The sequence below is a fragment of the Lepidochelys kempii genome, chromosome 1 (genome assembly GCF_965140285.1).
Source record: "Lepidochelys kempii isolate rLepKem1 chromosome 1, rLepKem1.hap1, whole genome shotgun sequence".
Lineage (NCBI taxonomy): Eukaryota > Metazoa > Chordata > Testudines > Cheloniidae > Lepidochelys > Lepidochelys kempii.
Genome location: NC_136380.1, coordinates 58439019 through 58458938, shown reverse-complemented (window position 1 = coordinate 58458938; position 19920 = coordinate 58439019). Strand labels below are relative to the sequence as shown.

Here is a 19920-nt window from a genome sequence, read left to right as displayed (position 1 = left end):
ACTGTTTTATAGAGAAAGTAGTCAAGATTTGGTGAGTTTGGTCTGATTTTTAGACAATGAATTCAAGTATTAATTATTTCTGTTAACTTTAAAGGTCCCAGTAAATAATGGAGCCGATGTCACAGAATACCATTTGGAGTGGGGCAGTGTGGAAGGATGCATGCAGATCTGTTACTGTGGGACTGGACTCAGTTATGAAATGAAAGGACTTTTGCCTGCAACTATATATTACTGCAGGGTTCAGGTAAAGAGGAAGACTTACTGTTGGTATCCTGCTATTCACAGATCTCAGTGGTACAATGAATATTTATTTTACTTTCTCAGGGAAGGAGAACATCAAAGTGGAGCGGAGAGAAACGGTCCCATAATTGAGACATTCTCTCCAGATGATGTCACTCTCTCACACTGAGGATACCTCTCTGGGGAAGGGAATCCCAGTTATTAGGAAGAGACAAGTAATTGTAATGGGGGATTCGATCATGAGAAATATATATATGGGTTTGTGATGGTGAATTGCCTGACGGGTGTGAATGTTGCAGATCTCTCAAGACATCTAGACAGGCTTATGTGCAGTGCTGAGAAAAGCCAGTGGTCGTGGTACATGTAGGTACCAATGACATAGGGAAAGGTAGCAAAGAGGTCCTGGAGGCCAAATGAGGCTGCTAGGTAAGAGATTGAAGTCCAGGACCTCCATGGTGGCATTCGCTGAAATGCTTCCAGTTCCACACAAAGAGTCAGTAAGACAGGCAGACCTGCAGGTGCTTCTTTGATTCCAGTTAGGTGAGTGCCTGCCGTGTGCACAGTCATCTGAAGGTTTTTCCACTAGCAGCACCCGTCAGGTTGGCTGTGGAGCCCCCTGGAGTGGCGCCTCCATGGCAGTGAGTATAGGACCCTGCCAACCTGGCGCCTCCTCAGTTCCCTCTTACTGCCAGTGACAGTTGTTGGAACTGTGGTTGCTTGCTCTCGCAAGCGCTCCCCTCTTTCTAGTCTCAGCTAGTTTAGTGTGTAAATAGTTTTTTTAAAGTTCTTAGACAGTTAGTGTTAGTTGTTGTAGGAGTGGGGGTCTCCCCGACCCCAATTTTCCTGTTCCCCTTTGGGGTTGGGGCATGCCTCAATCCCAAGGATTTAAGGCTTGTGGAACTTGCCATAAACCCATGCCAACGGGCGACCCCCATGGCTCTTGCCTCAAGTATCTGGGGGAGACACCCCAAACAGACTGGTGCAAAATCTGCAAAGGTTTCCATCCCAGGACGAAGGAAGAGTGGGACTTCAGGCTCAAACAACTCCTGATAGAGACAGCCCTTCATCCGCAACCGGCACAGGACTGGTGGGATCTGGCACCGAGCTCCTCCATGTGGAGTGCCCCGGCCTCCGTGCATGAGACGGTGCCGAGGAAGGACTCTGGTCATAGAGACCCTCGGCACCTGGCACTCCCCGGCACCAAAGCCAGTGGAGGCAGCGCAGCACCACTCTCGTTCCTCGGTGCCACATAAACAGCACAGGAAAATGGACAGGGGATGTCTGTCCGCGCCAGGAACCACTGCATTGGATAGTGCTGCCGGAGTGCATCCAACGGAGGAGCACCCGGTGCCGTCAGCACAGGAGATGACAGCACAGGAGATGACACCATCGACTTTGGCCCCACAGGGGAGGGGCGTTAAGTCCAGTACTGCTGGGTTCTCCTGATCAAGAGTGCCGCGTCGAGGACATAGAACTCCCATCCAACCCGGACACCTTTGAGGCCGCTTGGAACTTAACTGCCATGATGGCTCCTTGGTCCCCAGCCAGTCAAGTTAAGGCCCCCGGTGCCGCAATGCGGGGCATCTTCTAGAGCAGGGGTAGGCAACCTATGGCACGCATGCCAAAGGCAGCACACGAGTTGATTTTCAGTGGAACTCACACTGCCCGGGTCCTGGCCACCGGTCCGGGGGCTCTGCATTTTAATTTAATTTTAAATGAAGCTTCTTAAACATTTTAAAAACCTTATTTACTTTACATACAACAATAGTTTAGTCATATTTTATAGACTTATAGAAAGAGACCTTCTAAAAACATTAAAAAGTATTACTGGCACGCGAAACCGTGAATTAGAGTGAATAAATGAAGACTCGGCACACCACTTCTGAAAGGTTGCCAACCCCTGTTCTAGAGGCAAGCCGGCGATGATGAGGAGGAGATCACCATCCCCCAGGCTTCGCTCTCTGAGCCACTGCTCCCCACAACGGTCCCTGACTCAGTCTTCAAGGCACCGGTCATTGCAGACAACACAGCACCTGTCCCCTGCACTGGACAGACGGCACCATTCTCAGGTGCAGTGCTGCTCTACATCCCGGCACCACTTTCCATCCTGGCACCGCTCAATGCGGCACCGTTCCCCGGCACTGTACTCACCGCACCAATCCCTGGCACCGCTCTGCTCATCACCACCGTGGCCTTAACGCTCCATGTCCATATCGTCGGAGGCAGAGTCCCACCATTCGCAGCACAGCTGGCGCCCGTCAGGCTGCCACAAGTAGGACATGGGTGCAGTGCCATAGCAGGTGCAGTGGCAGGAGCCAGCTTGGTGGCCCTTTCGGACTCTGTGGGCCTACCACCAGACCCAGGGCACTCACTCCAGAGGCTCCCACTCAATGGTATCGGAACCACAAATGCCCCTGGCAGCTGCGAGTTGTCCCACCCCTCAAGGCTCCGAGACTACATCGGTACGGGCCACACAGCCGCCTCCCCATCCCGTGCCCACCACCAGCACAGAACCTGCAGTCGTCGCAGAGGAGCCTGGCACCAAGCAGGACATCTCTAGGGCTCCAGGTGGCCAGGAGGGCCCTGTGTCCCCCCCGGCATCGTCTTCGTCCTCCCTGGACAAAGCAGTAGCGGGGTCTTCCTCCTCCAGGCCACCCCCTATCAACAGTTGGGTACACCAAGACCTGCTATGCAGGGTGGCTCACAACATGGGGCTGCAGGCCAAGGAGGTTGTCGAGCCGGAGGACCCGATGGTGGACATCCTGGCTCCAGGAGCCATCGAGGGTGGCTTTGCCCCTCATTAAAACGATTCAGGCTAACACCAAAAACCCTGCCTCCATTCCCCCGACTGCAAAGAAAGTACTTCATCCCCTCTAAGGGGTACAAGTACTTGTATATGCACCCGCAGCTCTGTTCATTGATGGTGGCCACGATAAACAAGCATGAAAGCCTGGGGGCAGCAGGGTCCAAACCCAAAGTCTAAGGACTCTAAAAAGCTGGACCTATTCGGCTGGAAGGTCTACTGGACCAGGGGGCTCCAGCTCAGGCTTGCCAACCAGCAGGCAATCCTGAGTAGGTACAACTTTAACTCCTGGTGCTCCATGTTAAAGTTCAAGGAGTTACTACCCAGAGAGTCCAGGGAAGAGTTTGGGGCCATAATGGACAAGGGCACAGACCTCTTTGCAGGCCTCATGTGACAGTGCAGACATGAGGAGAAGCTCATGGTGTCTGGGCTTCCCCTGGAAGTGCAGCAAACTTCACAGGACCTGCCGTTCGATGGCATGGGCCTGTTTGTGGACCAAACAGATTCCAGGCTTCATAGCCTAAAAAATTCTCAGGCAATGATGAAGTCGCTGGGCATACATACACCGACCACCCAGTGCAAACATTTTAAGCCACAACCCCAGCAGCATTTCTACCATCCCTAGCCTAGACAGGACTTCTTGAGGAAGCGTGGCAAGAAAGGCAGGCACAGGCCTTCCCAGTCCCTGCCTAGCCTAGGCCAATGCATGGATGAGACAATAGCATAGGGAGAGGGGTTTAGATTTATTAAGAACTGGGGAACCTTTTGGGAAAGGAGGAGCCTGTACAGGAAGGATGGGCTCCACCTAAACCAAAACAGAATCAGATTCCTAGCATGCAAAATTTAAGGTTGTAGAAGAGTTTTTAAACTAAGGTCTGGGGAGAAGGCTGTCAGGTGTGGAGGAGCACATGGTTTGGACAGAGACATCCCTTAGGGGAAGATCTATTAATGGGGATTCTCTATATCCTAGTGTGGAAGAGAGGATAGAAGTTGATAAAGTACAGGTAGGAGCTGACGAGAAACAGTCAAATGAAAGTCCCATTCAATTACATCACATAATGGCAGACAGCTAAAAAGTGACAAATTTTGTAAGTGCTTGTATACAGATGTTAGAAGTCTAAATACTAAGATGGGTGAACTTTATGCCTCATATTAAATGAGGATATTCATATAATAGGCATCACAGAAACTTGGTAGAACGATGATAAGCAATGGGACACGGTAATATTGGGGGACAAAACATATAGGAATGACAGAGTAGGTCATGCTAGTGGGAGAGTGGCACTGTAGGTGAAAGAAAGAATAGAGTCAAATATAGTAAAAACCTTAAATGACTCAAACTACCATAGAATCTCTATGGATAGAAATTCCATGCTTGAATAATAAGAATATAGCTGTAGGGATCTACCACCAACCACCCAACTAGGAAATGCTCCAGGAGTTAGGGAAGCAATACAAATAGAAAACTAAATAATAATGGGGGATTTTAGCTATCCCTATATTGACTGGGTACATGTCATCTCAGGATGGGATGCACAGAAAAAGTTTCTTGATACCATAAATGACTGCTAGTAGTCCTGGAACCCACAAGAGGAGAGGCAATTCTTGATTTAGTCCTAAATGGAGCACAGGATCTGGTCAAACAGAAAAATATATAGCTGAACTGCTTGATAATAGCGACCATAATATAATTAAATTTAACGTCCTTGGACACCAAAGCAGCCCACCACAGTAGCATTTAACTTCACAAAAATGAAGAAGCTAGTTAAATGGAAATTAAAAGGTGCAGTCACAAAACTGAAATGCCTGCAAGCTGCATGGAAACTTTTTAAAAACACCATAATAGAGGCTCAGATTAAATGTATACCCCAAATTAAAAAACACAGTAAGAGGACCAAAAAGTGCCACAACAAACAATAAAGAAAAAGAAAGCGGTTAAAGACTAAAAGGCATCCTTCAAAAATTGAAAGTTAAATCCTACTGAGGAAAATAGAAAGGAGCATGAACTCTGGCAACTCAAGTGTAAAAGTATAATTAGGCCTAAAAGAATTTGAAGAGCAACTAGCCAACAACTCAGAAACTAACAGCAAAGAGTTTTTTTAAGTACATCAGAAGCAGGAAGCCTGCCAAACAAGCAGTGGGGCCACTGGACAATTGATGTGCTAAAGGAGCACTCAAGGAAGAAAAGGTCATTGCGGAGAAGTGAAATGAATTTTTGCATTGGTCTTCGCTGCAGAGGATGTGAGGGAGATTCCCACACTTGAGCCATTATTTTTAGGTGAAAGATCTGAGGAACTATTCCAGATTGAGTGTCAATAGAGGAGATGTTGGAACAAATTGATAAATTAAACAGAAATATGCCACCAGGACCAGATGAGATTCCCCCAAAAGTTCTGAAAGAACTCGGATGTGAAATTTCAGAACTACTGACTGTGGTATGAAACCTATCATTTAAATAATCCTCTAGAAGATAGCTAATATGACACCAATTTTTCAAAAAGGCTCGAGAGGCAATCCTGGCAATTATAGACTGGTAAGCCTAACTTGGGTACCAGGCATATTGGTTGAAACTATAGTGAAGAACGGAGTTATCACATGCATAGATGAACACCATTTGTTGGAGAAAAGTCAACATGGCTTTTGTAAAGGGAAATCATGCGTCACCAATCTAGTAGAATTCTATGAGGGGATCAACAAACATGTGGACAAGGGTAATCTAGTGGATATAGTGTACGTGGACTTTCAGAAGGCCTTTGACAAGATCCCTCACAGAGGGCTCTTAAGCAAAGTAAGCAGGAATGGGATAAAAGAGACCTCCACTCATGGATAAGTTTCAGAGTAGCAGCCGTGATAGTCTGTATCCGCAAAAAGAAAAGGAATACTTGTGGCACCTTAGAGACTAACAAATTTATTTGAGCATAAGCTTTCGTGAGCTACAGCTCACTTCATCGGATGCATTCAGTGGAAAATACAGTGGGGAGATTTATATACACAGAGAACATGAAACAATGGGTGTTACCATACACACTGTAATGAGAGTGATCAGGTAAGGTGAGCTATTACCAGCAGGAGAGCGGGGGGAGAAAACTTTTTGTAGTGATAATCAAGGTGGGCCATTTCCAGCAGTTGACAAGAACGTCTGAGGAACAGTGGGGGGAGGAGATAAACATGGGTCATTACACAAAGTAAAACTATTTCCCCATGTTTATTCCCCCCGCCCCCTCAGACATTCCTCAGACGTTCTTGTTTATTCCCTCTAAAGCACCTGTGGGAAGACGGGATACTGAGTTGATGTACCGTTGGTCTGACCCAGTATCGCCATTCTTATGTTACTTTGCATTTTCAGGCAGTGAATGTTGCAGGCGCAGGACCTTTCAGTGAAGTAGTTGTATGCATGACACCAGCCTCTGTACCTGCAGTTGTGACTTGTCTTCAGGGAAGAAGTGAAGATGAAGTGGAGAGTCCACACTATTCACCTTCCACATGCCTTGCCATAAGCTGGGAAAAGCCCTGTGACCATGGTTCTGAAATCCTTGGCTACAGCATAGACTATGGAGAAAAACAGCCTGTAACTGTTGGGAAGGTTTCAAGCTATTTCATAGACAATTTGCAGCCAGACACAACATACAGGTATGCTGTGCAAAGTGGTGTGGCTTCCTTAGCATTTTACATAGAAGGAAAATAATCTATTGTCTTTGTTCCCACATTGCTTCTAATCACTACCGCCCTATCAAAGTATTAGTATGTAGCTATGGTCAGAAAAGAGAGTATGTAATGAACTCAACAGATTTGGTCACTATGGGCATTCAGTTGTGTCTACCAAATTTTTGCTCCTGTTAGGATGGCAGAACCAATGTAGTTCTGGAAAAAGACAACCTAATTCCATTCATGCATCAACTTCATATTGGTTAACAAAGTTCTGGTTGCAAATTCAAATTCAGTGAGACTTTGTTGTCATGGAACAAGCTATACAAGTATAGTTTGCCAAAGTATTGAAAAAAGACAGACCTCTAAGGTATCTGTCAAATTAAGTAAGATCTGTCCATGGTAAGACTGTATGTCATTTGATCTGCTGCGTCCATTTGTCATTATTTTCCATTTCTGATCCAGTGCTGGGTTGTTACAGAGTGTGATGCAATTTCTGCAAAACCTTTATTGCTGGGGGTGATACATTTAGGCACAGAGAGCATAACTTTGAGATCCCAGGTGGCGTCTGCAAAAGTGATGGTTACAGAAAACATCCTTTTCCTTGTAAATCGGTTACATTTAATATGGCAGTTATTAATAGATGATGAACACAGAATTCCACTGTGCCACGTTAGTCACTTTTACAGTAGAATAGCATTCTATGCTCATGTTACAATCACAGATCCTCTTCATTAAAATATATTTGGTGAAATCTTGACACCATTGAAGTCAATGGCAAAGTTCACATTGACTTCATTGGGGCCAGGGTTTCATCCCATGTGTATGATGTTCATTATAGACTGTCGGGGTAACCCTTAATATTTTTTTAAAATAAAATACTTTTGTGTTGTTATTACTTTTAAAACTGTTATATTAGTAATTGAAAAAACTACTGCCTGCCACATTGAGAAATTGTAAAAAAAAATTTACCAAAGAACTAAAAATTTACACTGCAAAGATATTTTTGCACTTAGACACACAAGTACTTTTATATCACAGATTTGATAAACTCTGCCAGCTTCTTGTGAAAATAAACAAAACTCAAATATGTGGTCGCCAGTGCTACAGTATGCTAATAAATTAACATACTCAAAATTAAACAGTTCTATAGTGATAGATATATAAGGAATTAAATATGTGCACACAAAGGGACCCCAGCATTTTGCAATTGTGACCCTTGAATGCTCAGAGCTTGGATTTTTTTTTTTTTTGCAGTTGCTCAAACATTGATTTTTTTCAAAACACACAGACATGAATGTATGATATTTTAATGGAAAATGAGGTGGCTTAGAGTCATGGAGTGTTGATCTAATCAAGGCTACCTCTGAAATCCGTAAAGCCTGCAGCTGTGTCCCCCTGATTTCTATGCTCTTTAAATCTCTGGGCTATTTTCTATTTTTGTTTTGTAAAAATAAGTTTCTAATCTTCTTCGTTGAGTCACAGACGTTCAAGCTGTAAACCTGTTCCTGAGATTGAAAGTTTGCAACATTGACTTCCTGAAAAATCACAGATTATTCCTCGTCCGTACCACAATCACGATGGTCTGCAAAGTTCACAGCTGTTAGTCCGCTGACTTATTGTTTTCTTTCCCTCTTTTCTTGTGGCCCCCTTGATAATTCATTGTTGGGAGTGACCAACTGTGCCACTACCAGTGATACCAGCACCACTGCAAGCTCCCTGCAAGAGAAAAAACTGGTGGCAGCCCAAATATTCCCTGCCGTTTTTAATGAATTCGTTCAGTTCTAGGAGGCTCTCAGAATTTCTCTCTGGCCACCCCAACTCTCTTAAGGCTGGTCCTAATGTGGATGTTTATTATCAGAGAAAGCTGAATGTTTATCTGTTGCTTATTACTTCATTTATCAGGTATAATGAAAATATGCAGTAATTGGGAGGGACTCAGAAGATCATGGCTTTCTATAAATATAAGTTCTTGTGCTGAACTAGGATCACTTGATGTCCCAGGACCGAAACATTAGAACTTTTATTGCCTGTCATTATATGATGACCCTTACGTTAATATTCTTTATTTTTTAATAGAATACATTGTTTAAAGTACTGCAAGATGAATGCACATTCACTAATATTTATGACTAAATCCAACCACTCTTCGTGGTAAGGGACATGTATATCATAAAAAGTAGTATCTATTCAATGACCTTATTATTCTCTACTGTAAGACTCTTGAAGATGAGTCCTGGAATTAATCAATTACCCTTTTAAATCTGTTTACGTGGATAATTTTTTTCTTTTTAATTATTAGAATACGAATTCAAGCCCTAAATAGTCTTGGAGCAGGTCCTTTCAGCCACACAATAAAACTGAAAACAAAACCACTCCCTCCTGATCCACCTCGCCTGGAATGTGCTGTGTACAGTTCTCAGACTCTCAAGCTAAAATGGGGAGAGGGAACTTCAAAAGCATTAACTGACTCCATTCAGTACCACCTTCAAATGGAAGATAAGAATGGAAGGTTAGCACTAATATCACTTCCTTTTGTATGTGCTCTGCGTTATACATGGTGTTGTTTAATGGATAAGGAAGTACCAGAAAGGCATCATGGAAGAAGACATCATACCTTTGGTTTAATTTAAAATGAATTTAAGAAGTTGTCTACCTTGGGAAGAAAAGGGGAGACTCTGATGTACAGCATTAGAAGGTGCAAGACATTAAAACTGAAAGGTTTTCATAGTGAAGGTTTAACATGAAGAGCTTGATGTGAAGATGAGATGGCTTGTGCCACCAGGCTCTTCTGTTTTCTATGGTTTTGTTAAGTATTTATGTTGACTAAGTCTGAGCTAATTCTTTTAACTTGATGTGCCTCTTGGGTGATGGGGGGTGAGTTCTCACCTTGTTGCTGCTTTCTTTACAGGGTGAGGAGTTTAAGGATTTAAATTCATTAATTTTTTGCTTGCACCACCTTTCCCTAGATAGCAAAACACACAATACCACCGCACCACATACACTACCATAGTATGAGCATACGATAGCTTGAGACCTGGAGAAAAGTAGGGATCTACCAAGTGGAACCTGCCCTGACATAGGAATAAACAGAAATGGAGATCCACATAGCAGGGAATTCACCATCGCTACCAAAAAGTAATTCATGCTTGCACCCCAACTCAGAAATGAACAGGAGTAGAACATGGTAACAAAACCTCTCCACTCCCTCTGAGACAAAACCAGTATTAGAACCCCCGAGACTGAAAATCAAACAGACGGGCCAGTGAAACTGACCTGCTCCAGCATCACTACACAAGAGAGTGTGACCAATCTAGAAAAACCCATCAGACTGGGACAACAACGTATGTTGCAACTGTGACAGATCTCTCCCACACAGATGTGAGATTTGGGCCATAGCACACCTTCCCCACAAAAATGTGGAAGAGCAATGGGAATCGCAGAGACTTGACCCATTCTTAGAGCTAGTGAAAGGAATACTGCTGAGGTGCAGGTAGCTAAAATCCAGACCAACTCACTTTTGAAAAGCAGGAATATGATAGGGGAGCAGTGAAAATAGAAAGCACCACATACTAAACTAATCCAGAGCTCTCCCCCTTTTCCACTCCGAGAAGAAATAAGACCAGCAATAGTCACAGCTTATTGAAAAGTGAGCTCATTGTTCTGTATTACTGAAAGACCATACATTAACTTGGACATCAGTATTTATGAGCTGGTCATTCAATTCCAGGCATTTAAAAAAAGATAAGAGTGAATTTAAAACAAAAATAGAAATCATGCAGACTACTTTGGAATCTATTTAATCTGTTTTACATAATCACTATTTCTACTTTCAGGTTTATATCCTTATATAGAGGACCATGTCATACATACAAAGTACAAAGACTCATTGAGTCAACATCCTACAAATTTTGTATTCAGGCTTGTAATGAAGCTGGCGAAGGTCCACTTTCTCAAGAGTACATTTTCACGACTACCAAATCTGTTCCAGCTGCCTTGAAAGGTAAGCATTGTATTTGCACTTGTCATTTAACTGTAATGTCATTTTTCTCACTACTTAATAAATCAGTACTACTAGTCCTATTCAGTATAAACAAGCTTGCAGTTAAGGGGCAGTGCTGAGTAGTTTACGTCCCAAATCCAAGTTAAGGGCTTTTTTAAAAAAAAATTAAAACTCAGCTGAATAGAAAGGACTTTGTGATCATATTTATTCAGTTAATTATTTTTGATGAGGTTTAAACAATTCCTCTTTAATGTGCACTTAACAAACACGATTCATTGTGGCATCCAGAGACTCCATAATGGGTGCATTAAAATACATAGATTATGAAGGTAGCAGCAGCAGCTCCATACTTAATGGGACAGTTAAAGCAGGGTTGACAGCCTTTTGTCAGACTTGAACACAAATCACCAAAACTACACATCTCCTTCCGTACACTTAGGGTACAGATTTAACTTTCTGTGACGTCAGAAGTTTGGCTAGGCATTTGTAGTAGTATTCGTTCCTTCTGGACACATTTCTTGGAATCTAGCATTTTTGGTGTCCTGGTAGCAGGGCTGGGTCAGATCCATCCAGAACACCTATAGACCAACTCATTTGAGGCCCCTTTGTATGTCATCACTTGCTCCTTCCTTCCCTTGTATTGTTGAGGAATTTCTAAAATGACTACTACACACAACCCAGCACCCAGTCTCTTCCATAGTCTCTCACATAGTCTCAGGCTCACCCAGCCTCCCAGCTCTCACTCACTGTTCAGATTCTTCTTTCTGTATTTGGTGGGGGGAGGTATCAGATTATCCTGTCTCTGCCTGCTGAGGGTTCCTATGCTATCCTCTGAAGCATCTGGTTCTTGCCACTGTCTGATGGTTGAGTACGGCAGTTCCTGTGTTCAGACTGGGTCAGTTGATCTTAAACTGCAATTCTTTATCTACATCTATTACTTAACACTTCTCTGCAATAAAAGTTTTTTCAGACTACTTTCTTCATAGCAACTAACCTTTCTTATGCTATTCATTCATGAGAATCATAATTGTCCTTGATCCTTGTGGAGGAAACAAAACATGTAAGCAGTGTGCTAGCATCCTTATTTATGTAGTGTTAGTCAACATGAGAAGTGGATAAGAAAAATATTTTTGCACTTAAAACTTTTGTTTCTGTTTCAGAAACAAAATACCATAGAGGCTACAGTTTACAAATTAGTGGAAACCACTAACTTGAGACAATACACAGTTAACTAATGTATTTGCTTTTTTCCAACAGCGCCAAGAATAGAGAGAGTAAATGATCACACTTGTGAAATCACATGGGAGGTTTTGCAACCAATGAAAGGTGATCCAGTTATTTACAGTCTTCAGGTCATGGCAGGAAAAGACTCAGAATTCAAACAGGTATAGTTCATTAAAAAAGTATAATATGTTTATGTGAAGAGTATTGGTAAAGGTTAATTGCGATTAAAGAATGTTCAGGTCAAATGTTATACGGTAACTCCTCACTTAATGTTGTACTTATGTTCCTGAAAAATTGAACTTTAAGTTAAACAATGTTAAACAAATCCAATTTTCCCATTAAATGCAGGAGGTTAGGTTCCAAGGAAATTTTTTGGGGGCAGACAAAAGGCATTACATACTGTAAAGTACTGTATTGTACTGTGGCTGGGAAGTGCCCCTGGCTTACCCCACACAGGCACAGCCCGCTGCAAGCAAGGACACTAGGGAGCACCTTTGCAGCAGCAGTGGCAGCTTACCCAGAGAAGAACAGGCGCCAACTTTGCTGGGGGATGCTCCAGGCCCGCCTCTTCCCATCCCATCCCCGCTCCACTCCCACCTTTTCCCACCCCCACTCCACCTCCTCTCCAGAGCACGCCACATCCCTGCTCCTTCCCCGCCCCCAGAAAGTCCTAAGCGCCGCCAAACAGCTGTTTGGCGGGCTTGGGACTTTCTGGGAGGGAGGGGGAGGACTGGAGACGCAGCGCTTCCCCGCTCCTCCCCCTCCCTCCCAGAAAGTCCTAAGCACCGCCAAACAGCTGTTTGGCGGTGGGGGAAGCGCTGGGAGGAGGCAGAGAAGAGGAACTTGTGCAATGCTCCCTTGTAAAGTCACTGCTCTTCACAAAATCTTACATGCAGTGTACAGAGCAGGCAGCCAAACAACGTTATAAGGGAGCATTGCACAACTTTAAATGAGCATGTTCCCTAATTGAGCAGCGACATAACTTTGAAACAACATTAAGCGGGAGGACATTAAGTGAGGAGTTACTGTAGTTATCACCCATGCTGGTTTTGTGTTAAAAGCTAATTACTCCAGGTTTCTTCTTTTGAAATGTTTACAGAGGAAAAAGACTTCAGTAAAAGGATGTTATAGTTTCAGACTGGAAATGGGGTGTACATTTTTAACAGTGAGGGTAATTAACCATTGGAACAGTTTACCAACAGTCGTCGTAGATTCTCCATCATTGACCATTTTTAAACCAAGATTGGATGTTTTTCTAAAAAATATGCTCTGGGAATTATTTTGGGGAAGTTCTATGGTCTCTGTTATACAGGAGGTCAGACTAGATGATCACCATGGTCCCTTCGGGCCTTTGAATCTATGAATCTACATTGTATTGATTGATGAGTCATCTTGAATACTATGTACAGTTCTTTGCACCTGAGGGTCAGGAAAATGTCCACGAATGGGAGGAACTGAGAAAAGGGAAACAAACTAATTAAAGGAATGGAAGCAAGATTTATGAAGAAAGAGTAAACAAACTAGATGATCACTGCACATCATGGACTGTTCAAGGAAAGCTATTAATATTCTAGACAGTTTCACTGTAGTGTCTGTGGTGTATGGAAAGCACAGTAGAGCAGACAGGCCCTACCCAACAAGAAGAATTCCATAGGCAGTGTAGACACGATGGAATGTTGGCTTGCAGGAAGCTGCTGTAACCCATTCCAGTCATTAGTTTCTTGCCGTTCATTCCCTTCCTAGTGATAGGGGATGCTGCAACCACCAGTGCCAAGCTGTTAAGATTTTTTTTTCAGTTAATTTCAGGTTTTTACCATGTAGATATGCAGTTTGAGATGCCAAATAACAAAATAGGCTCGTTTTAACAGAGGATGTACAATACCACCTTAGTTTCTGATGTCTTTCTGTATAAACTTTCAGAAAATTGACATATAATTAGACTTGTGAGCTGTTTCACACTATTAAGCAAGCAGATTTCCTTCCAAAGAGGAAGCACAATTAATTTTGAGATACTGTAATTTTATTATGGGCGCAAATTAAATAAGTGTAGCCCTGTGTTTTGATAGGTTATGCACATTACTAGTCTCATAAATCAGTACCTACTGTCGAGTGTTACGTATTTTACTTCCATTTATTATACTTTCAGTACAAGTGGAACTGTAGTTAGTCCAAGGCATTTATCTTGCAGTGTAAATATTCTGTTTATTGATTTTGTAACTTTAAAGTTGCAAATGCAGCATTCAGTATGTCAGTAGAGTTCATTAAATGCTGTGTAATTGCCTCTAGAGACAGAGTTGGACTGTTTTTTGATAAGTGATGCACGTTGCCAAAATACTGTAAAAGAAAATGAAGATTACTCTTAAAGCCTGACACTGACAAAAACCATCTGTGTGACCACATGTGCCTCACTGTAATTATTCAGCACAGTAAATTGAGGTAGATTTAAAAAGATAACATTAAGTTTGTAAAAACTATCACTGGAAGTTAAAGCAGGGTACTGGATGGAAACAGGATATTAAAGATGTGTGGATACTATGGTGAGAAGCCCTTTTGAAATAGCCAAGATAGAAACTGTGCTTAACTGCTCATTACAAAATGTATAGTGCTAGATCATCAGGTGGTGCACATTAGCAGAGCTTCAGTGGAGCTACGCCGATTTACATCAGCTGGGGAACTGGCCTGTAACATGTAAATGAGCACATGCATTAGGTTAAACCACTAAGGGCTGGTCTACACTACCGCAGTAAATCAATCTAAGTTATGCTACTTCAGTTATGTGAATAATGTAACTGAAATCGACGTAGCTATATCCACTTACCATGGTGTCTACGCTGTGCTAGGTCGATGGGAAACACGCTCCTGCCAACTTTCTGGGGAGGTGGAGCATACAATCGTTGTGAGAGCGCTCTCCCATCGATTTAGCGTGTCTTCACCAGACCCGCTAAATCGACACCCGTTGCATCGATTGCAGCAGTGCTGATCTACGGGGTAAGTGTAGACATGGCCTTAGAACCAGATTCTCTTGTCCATTAAGGCTTCTTTTTGCTACTCCAGCAATACAAAAAAGCAATCTGGTCTACCCTTAAATTTTAAGTCAATACAGCTGAGTGCAAAAATCCACACCCCTGACACCATAATTATGCAGACCTAATCTGCAGCATAGATGCAACTAGGTTGGCAGTCGACTGCTTCCATCGACCTAGCTACTAACACTCAGGGAGGTGACAGTGACAGGAAAACCTCTTCCGTTTCCATCGGCCGTGCGTACACTCGGGGGTTATGCCAGCAGAGCTACAGCACTGTAGCTCTGCTACTATAGCCCCTGTAGTCTAGATATGGCCAGCCTTAAGACCTACTAGTGGAGGGTGCCCCCTGTGTAGGGGAATCCTCTTGTGGCATAGGTCTGCTGTAGGGTTTCCTATACTACCTGTCCCCCATCCCTTCGTGTGGGAACTGTGTCTAGGAAGAAGGGGAGTCTCCCGGGTGTCTATATATTCTAGAAGTCCCTGGCTGTCAGAATGGTCCCTTGGGTCCATGGGCAGCCAGGTGTAAAATAGGGCAGCTGTCAGTATAGCTGGACCAGACCAGAAGATCTGCCCTTAATGTGATGTGAAATTTTGGTTATTGTAAAACTTTATGTAGCAAGTAGTAGAAAGAGCTCTCATGTACGATTTCTACAATCTTCAAGCAAATTCAGTTTGAGAAGTACTGTATTTCCTCTGAAAATATATTATAGCTATATGAAATCTGACTGTGCATCTGATTAATTATATTAGTTCATAAAACATCTTTAAATCAAATTTTGGATCAAGACAAGCAAAACAGGGTCACATAGAGTTACTTAGATTTATTAACCTCTGAAAGAAAGCATTTATTTATGTAAATAAATTAACCCTGTAAGTACAAATGAGCAACAGCATCCAGACCTAAATCTAGAAAACAATTTTTGATTATTTCTTCCACCACTAAACACAGTAGTAGTTGCATGCATTTATTTGCTAGACGATGTTCAATACTATGAAATCAACTATAGGAAAAGGTTTTGGATAATTTGATGTTTGTTTACTGCTACCAGTACTCCACTTAAATAAGAGATTGAATAATGGGAGAGAAAAAGATAAAAGCATTTAAAGAGAGAAATTAACCAATGCTGCACTAGTGATGGGCATCCACACAGCATATGAATCCACCCACCCAGACCATTATGCCTACATGGAGTCTCATTGGCTTCAATGAGACTTCCACAGACATAAATGGATCTACAAACATGGATTCTTAGGAGACCAGGCCTCAGCGTTTAGTGAGGCAGGCATTCAGAATGTTGACGAAGCAGTGAGTTCAGTGAAAGACAGGGCTTCGTCACCCAATAGATAGATTAAGGAACAATGTGAATGAACACTAACAGAGTGCTGGGACCACTGAATTGGTGAGGTAAGAAGAATCACAAAGAGGGCTTTTCCAGGCAGGGCCAGCCCTTGACCAAATGGAGCCCTGGGGTAGGAGCATCTTTGGTGCCCCCCCTTCTCCATTTGTTAAACTTCTGAATACCTTATTTTTTTATTGCATTTGGAGCCCATTTTACGACTTTGATGAATGATTTATCCCTGTCATATAAGATGATAAATATGCATGCTATGATCCATAAACCTGTATTCATTCATGATAACAGCAAAAATGGCACCCCGGGCGGTTGCCTGCCCTTAAATCCGGCCCTATGCAAGGCTCTTTACTGGATCCAAAGTTTGCTGGGAGAATTTATGGTGACCTTTTTAAGAGAGTGTAGCTTAAGTTTAGCAAAATGCATGGGGATTTGGTTAGAATTGATGAATATGGTAATCTGACATCTAGAGACAAGGCAGGTGAGGTAATGTCTTTTATTGAACCAACTTCTCTTGGTGGCTATTGGAGAGACAAGCTTTTGAGCTACTCGGAGCTCTTCCCCAGGGCTCAGGGAGGAAGAGCTCTGAGTAGCTCAAAAGCTTGTCTCTCTAATAGCCACCAGCAGAAGTTGGTCCAATAAGAGAGATTACCTCACCCACCTCTTCTCTCTAATATTCTGGGACTGACGCAGCTACACGAACGCTGCATACAAACTGCCATCTAATTAATCCACTTAGAAACCCATGGTGAGACAACGAGGGTTACATCATATCTGACACTTAAAATGTTTACTGAAAGTGAAGGCTTCTTACAGGAGCTATATTTGGTGCTTTGCAAGTTATAATCTAATGGAGTTTGTAACGCTACATATTTTACCAAAAGACTGAAAATAAATTTAATTGGGCATTAGAGTTTTTTTCCATTAATCTTTGTTAATTTTTTCTGCCTATATGGCTAGAAAAATGTCATTGAAAACACAGGTGATTAAGAAGCACTTGCTGTTTTCACAGTCACTTCAACAGTAAACATAGAGACCTATTAAACTATAGGTATGGCATTTTTAGTTTAAATTTTCACAGTAAACACAATATGCCTGTTTGTTAGAAATGTTTTTGTTTGTTTTTTTTTTCTTTGACAGATTTATAAGGGGCCTGACTGGTCATTCCGGCATTCAGGCCTCCAGCTGAACTGTGAATATCGTTTTCGTGTGTGTGCCATTCGACAGTGCCAAGAAACAGGAGGTCATCAGGACCTGATAGGCCCCTACAGTACCACAGTACAGTTCATCTCTCAGAGAACTGAACCACCAACCAGCACCAACAAAGACACTGTGGAAATCTCAAGGACACAACAGACACTAAGTGATGAACAGTGTGCTGCTGTCATCCTTCTGCTCTTTGCTATCTTTTCCATTCTGATTGCCTTTATCATTCAGTACTTTGTAATAAAGTGAGAAAAACAATTTTCTTTTAGAATGCTGCCCATTGCATTTTAAATTCTCATATTCTAAAAATATTTCTGTTCTCTTGCTTTTACAGAAACAGGCATTTAGCATCAGCATTGGGACTGTAGCACATCTTTTCAGCCATTTAAAATGCTTATTAAGTAGACGTTGGCACAGATTATAGAATGCAAGCCACAGAAATATTTCCTTTAACATGCCTTCTTGCAGTACAAACTTTATATAAGGCAAGCAATGTATCATTATAAGGTTCTGACCAATAAGCAGGAGTGTAATAATGGTAACCTGGTCCACATTTTTAAGGATTAGTACCATAAGAGAGGGAGGAAATGAGTAAAATGCATTTAAAAGTTACACTAACAAACTTGTGCTGTATAAAATGTTAGTCTGATGCTGTGAAAGCAATCTAGCGCTGTATTTCTACCTCCTCATTTCTCTTAATTATTTGGGAAGCAGGATTATGATGAAAACTAGAAGGGGCTCTTCTCAGGCAGTAAACTGGATGGAAGTGAATGCATGAAAGAAGATTCTTATCTGATAAATGTAGTTTTCCACTGCAAGTATACATTTTGTAAGACTAAAAAGATATGGCACAAGTGGTTTATCTTGGCCCCGATATGATGTTTACGCATAAAAATGCCTCTTTAGCTTCCTACAAACATGGAAGAGAGAGAGCTTTTTTGATCTAACACTAAAGAAGTAAGTTAAAAATCATTTTTGAAATCAGATCTTTATTTGATTGGGTGCTGTTTATATAGATATATGTACCCTCTATTGATAATGTGTATAAATTTTCTCGGATAACCATAATTTTTGCTGTTACCCCTACATTCACTTGCCATGACCACGGGAATGAAGCACGGCCTTTTTCCTTTGGGGCACCAAATCGGGAAGGGGGGAGTGTAATAATTTGCACCAGAAAACTTCAACCTTCTTTTTCCTGAGAACCGAACGTTTAATGTAATGTCTCTTTGGATACTGTACCAAATTGTTGATTGCATGTAGTTAATGTTGCATTAGAGCACTTTGCAATTGCATAATTCATCAATGTTTTGTGAGCTTGCATTTGTGAGTTCTTGAATGACCAGACTTAACTTTATTAAGTAGCCCGGTGAACATCTTGCCAGATGTCAATGACGGCCAATTACATAAAGTTTGTAGTGAAACTATCACACTTACATTATCTCTTATCCATTTTGTCATTAGCTTTAATTTATTTCAGTTACAAGATAGTGGATCACTAATGACTTCTACTTGTGTTGGATTTAGCATTTTTAATGGCATTAAGCACTTCTGTCAGTCTTAAAATAATAATAAAAAGAACCTCTGTCTTGTGTTTTGAAGATCTCTGAAGAATTTCTCTTATATTAGAACGGGCATGTATTGTAATTGTTTCTACGTCCAATGATCTGTGCTGTAGAATAATGTTGTTGAGTTTTGTTTTAAAAAAGAAAGGGATAAGAACTTGGCCCTCAAGCGGTAAGAATGATCTGTCTTTAAAATGTACTGTATGTTTACATTTTATTTTAAATTTGTCACTTTTATGTAGAGGCTGATATCTTCCCACAAAATACAGTGACAGCAGATGTTTTCTAGAACCTTCTTAAAAGTGCCATGTTCGGCAGTACAAATGAGATTGAGTGTATTAGCCCAGAGATTTCTATACGGTTGAATGTCTAAAATGGTAAGATTTGTCACTACAGTTAAACTGCAGTGGCTTATGTTTTTCATAGTAAAATTCAAATGAACTCCTATTTTTGATAGTAAATGTCATTTAATAGTGTATTTGCCATTTGAACCTCAGTGCAGATTACTGCAGTGAAGACGGTTTTTAATGTAATCTTAATTTTACCTCATATACTGTACATTCCAAAAAAACTCTAAACTTTTTAAAACGTTATAGATACAGTACCAAACATATCACTTTAAACTTGTATAACGTTGGACTTCATACAGACGAAAAATGTATAATCTCATAGAAATATACACAAACTATGTAGCAAAAGTATCTTTACAATGTGTGGAAAATAAAAGTATCATTCTTTTTCCATGTTTGTTAATTGATCTTTGGATATAACTGAACTTTTCCTGGACTTCTCCACTTTTCTGGCAGACTGACATAGTTTTTAATAAGACAACAATTCATGTAAAATAGTATTCTCC

General features: G+C 41.7%; 1 protein-coding gene across 13 annotated transcripts in view; it reads left to right on the top strand.

The window, feature by feature from the left end:
• The window catches only part of FNDC3A (fibronectin type III domain containing 3A), a 206205-nt gene extending 186400 nt beyond the window's left edge, over positions 1 to 19805 (top strand). For all 13 annotated transcript variants that reach the window (XM_073343811.2, XM_073343802.2, XM_073343820.2 and 10 more), the window contains 6 exons: positions 95 to 244; positions 6390 to 6673; positions 8991 to 9200; positions 10525 to 10691; positions 11949 to 12076; positions 17434 to 19805. In XM_073343811.2, coding sequence (XP_073199912.2) covers positions 95 to 244; positions 6390 to 6673; positions 8991 to 9200; positions 10525 to 10691; positions 11949 to 12076; positions 17434 to 17748 — 1254 coding nt within the window. In that variant the 3' untranslated portion in view covers positions 17749 to 19805. The remainder of the gene's footprint in view (positions 1 to 94; positions 245 to 6389; positions 6674 to 8990; positions 9201 to 10524; positions 10692 to 11948; positions 12077 to 17433) is intronic.
• The last annotated feature ends 115 nt before the right edge of the window (positions 19806 to 19920 follow it).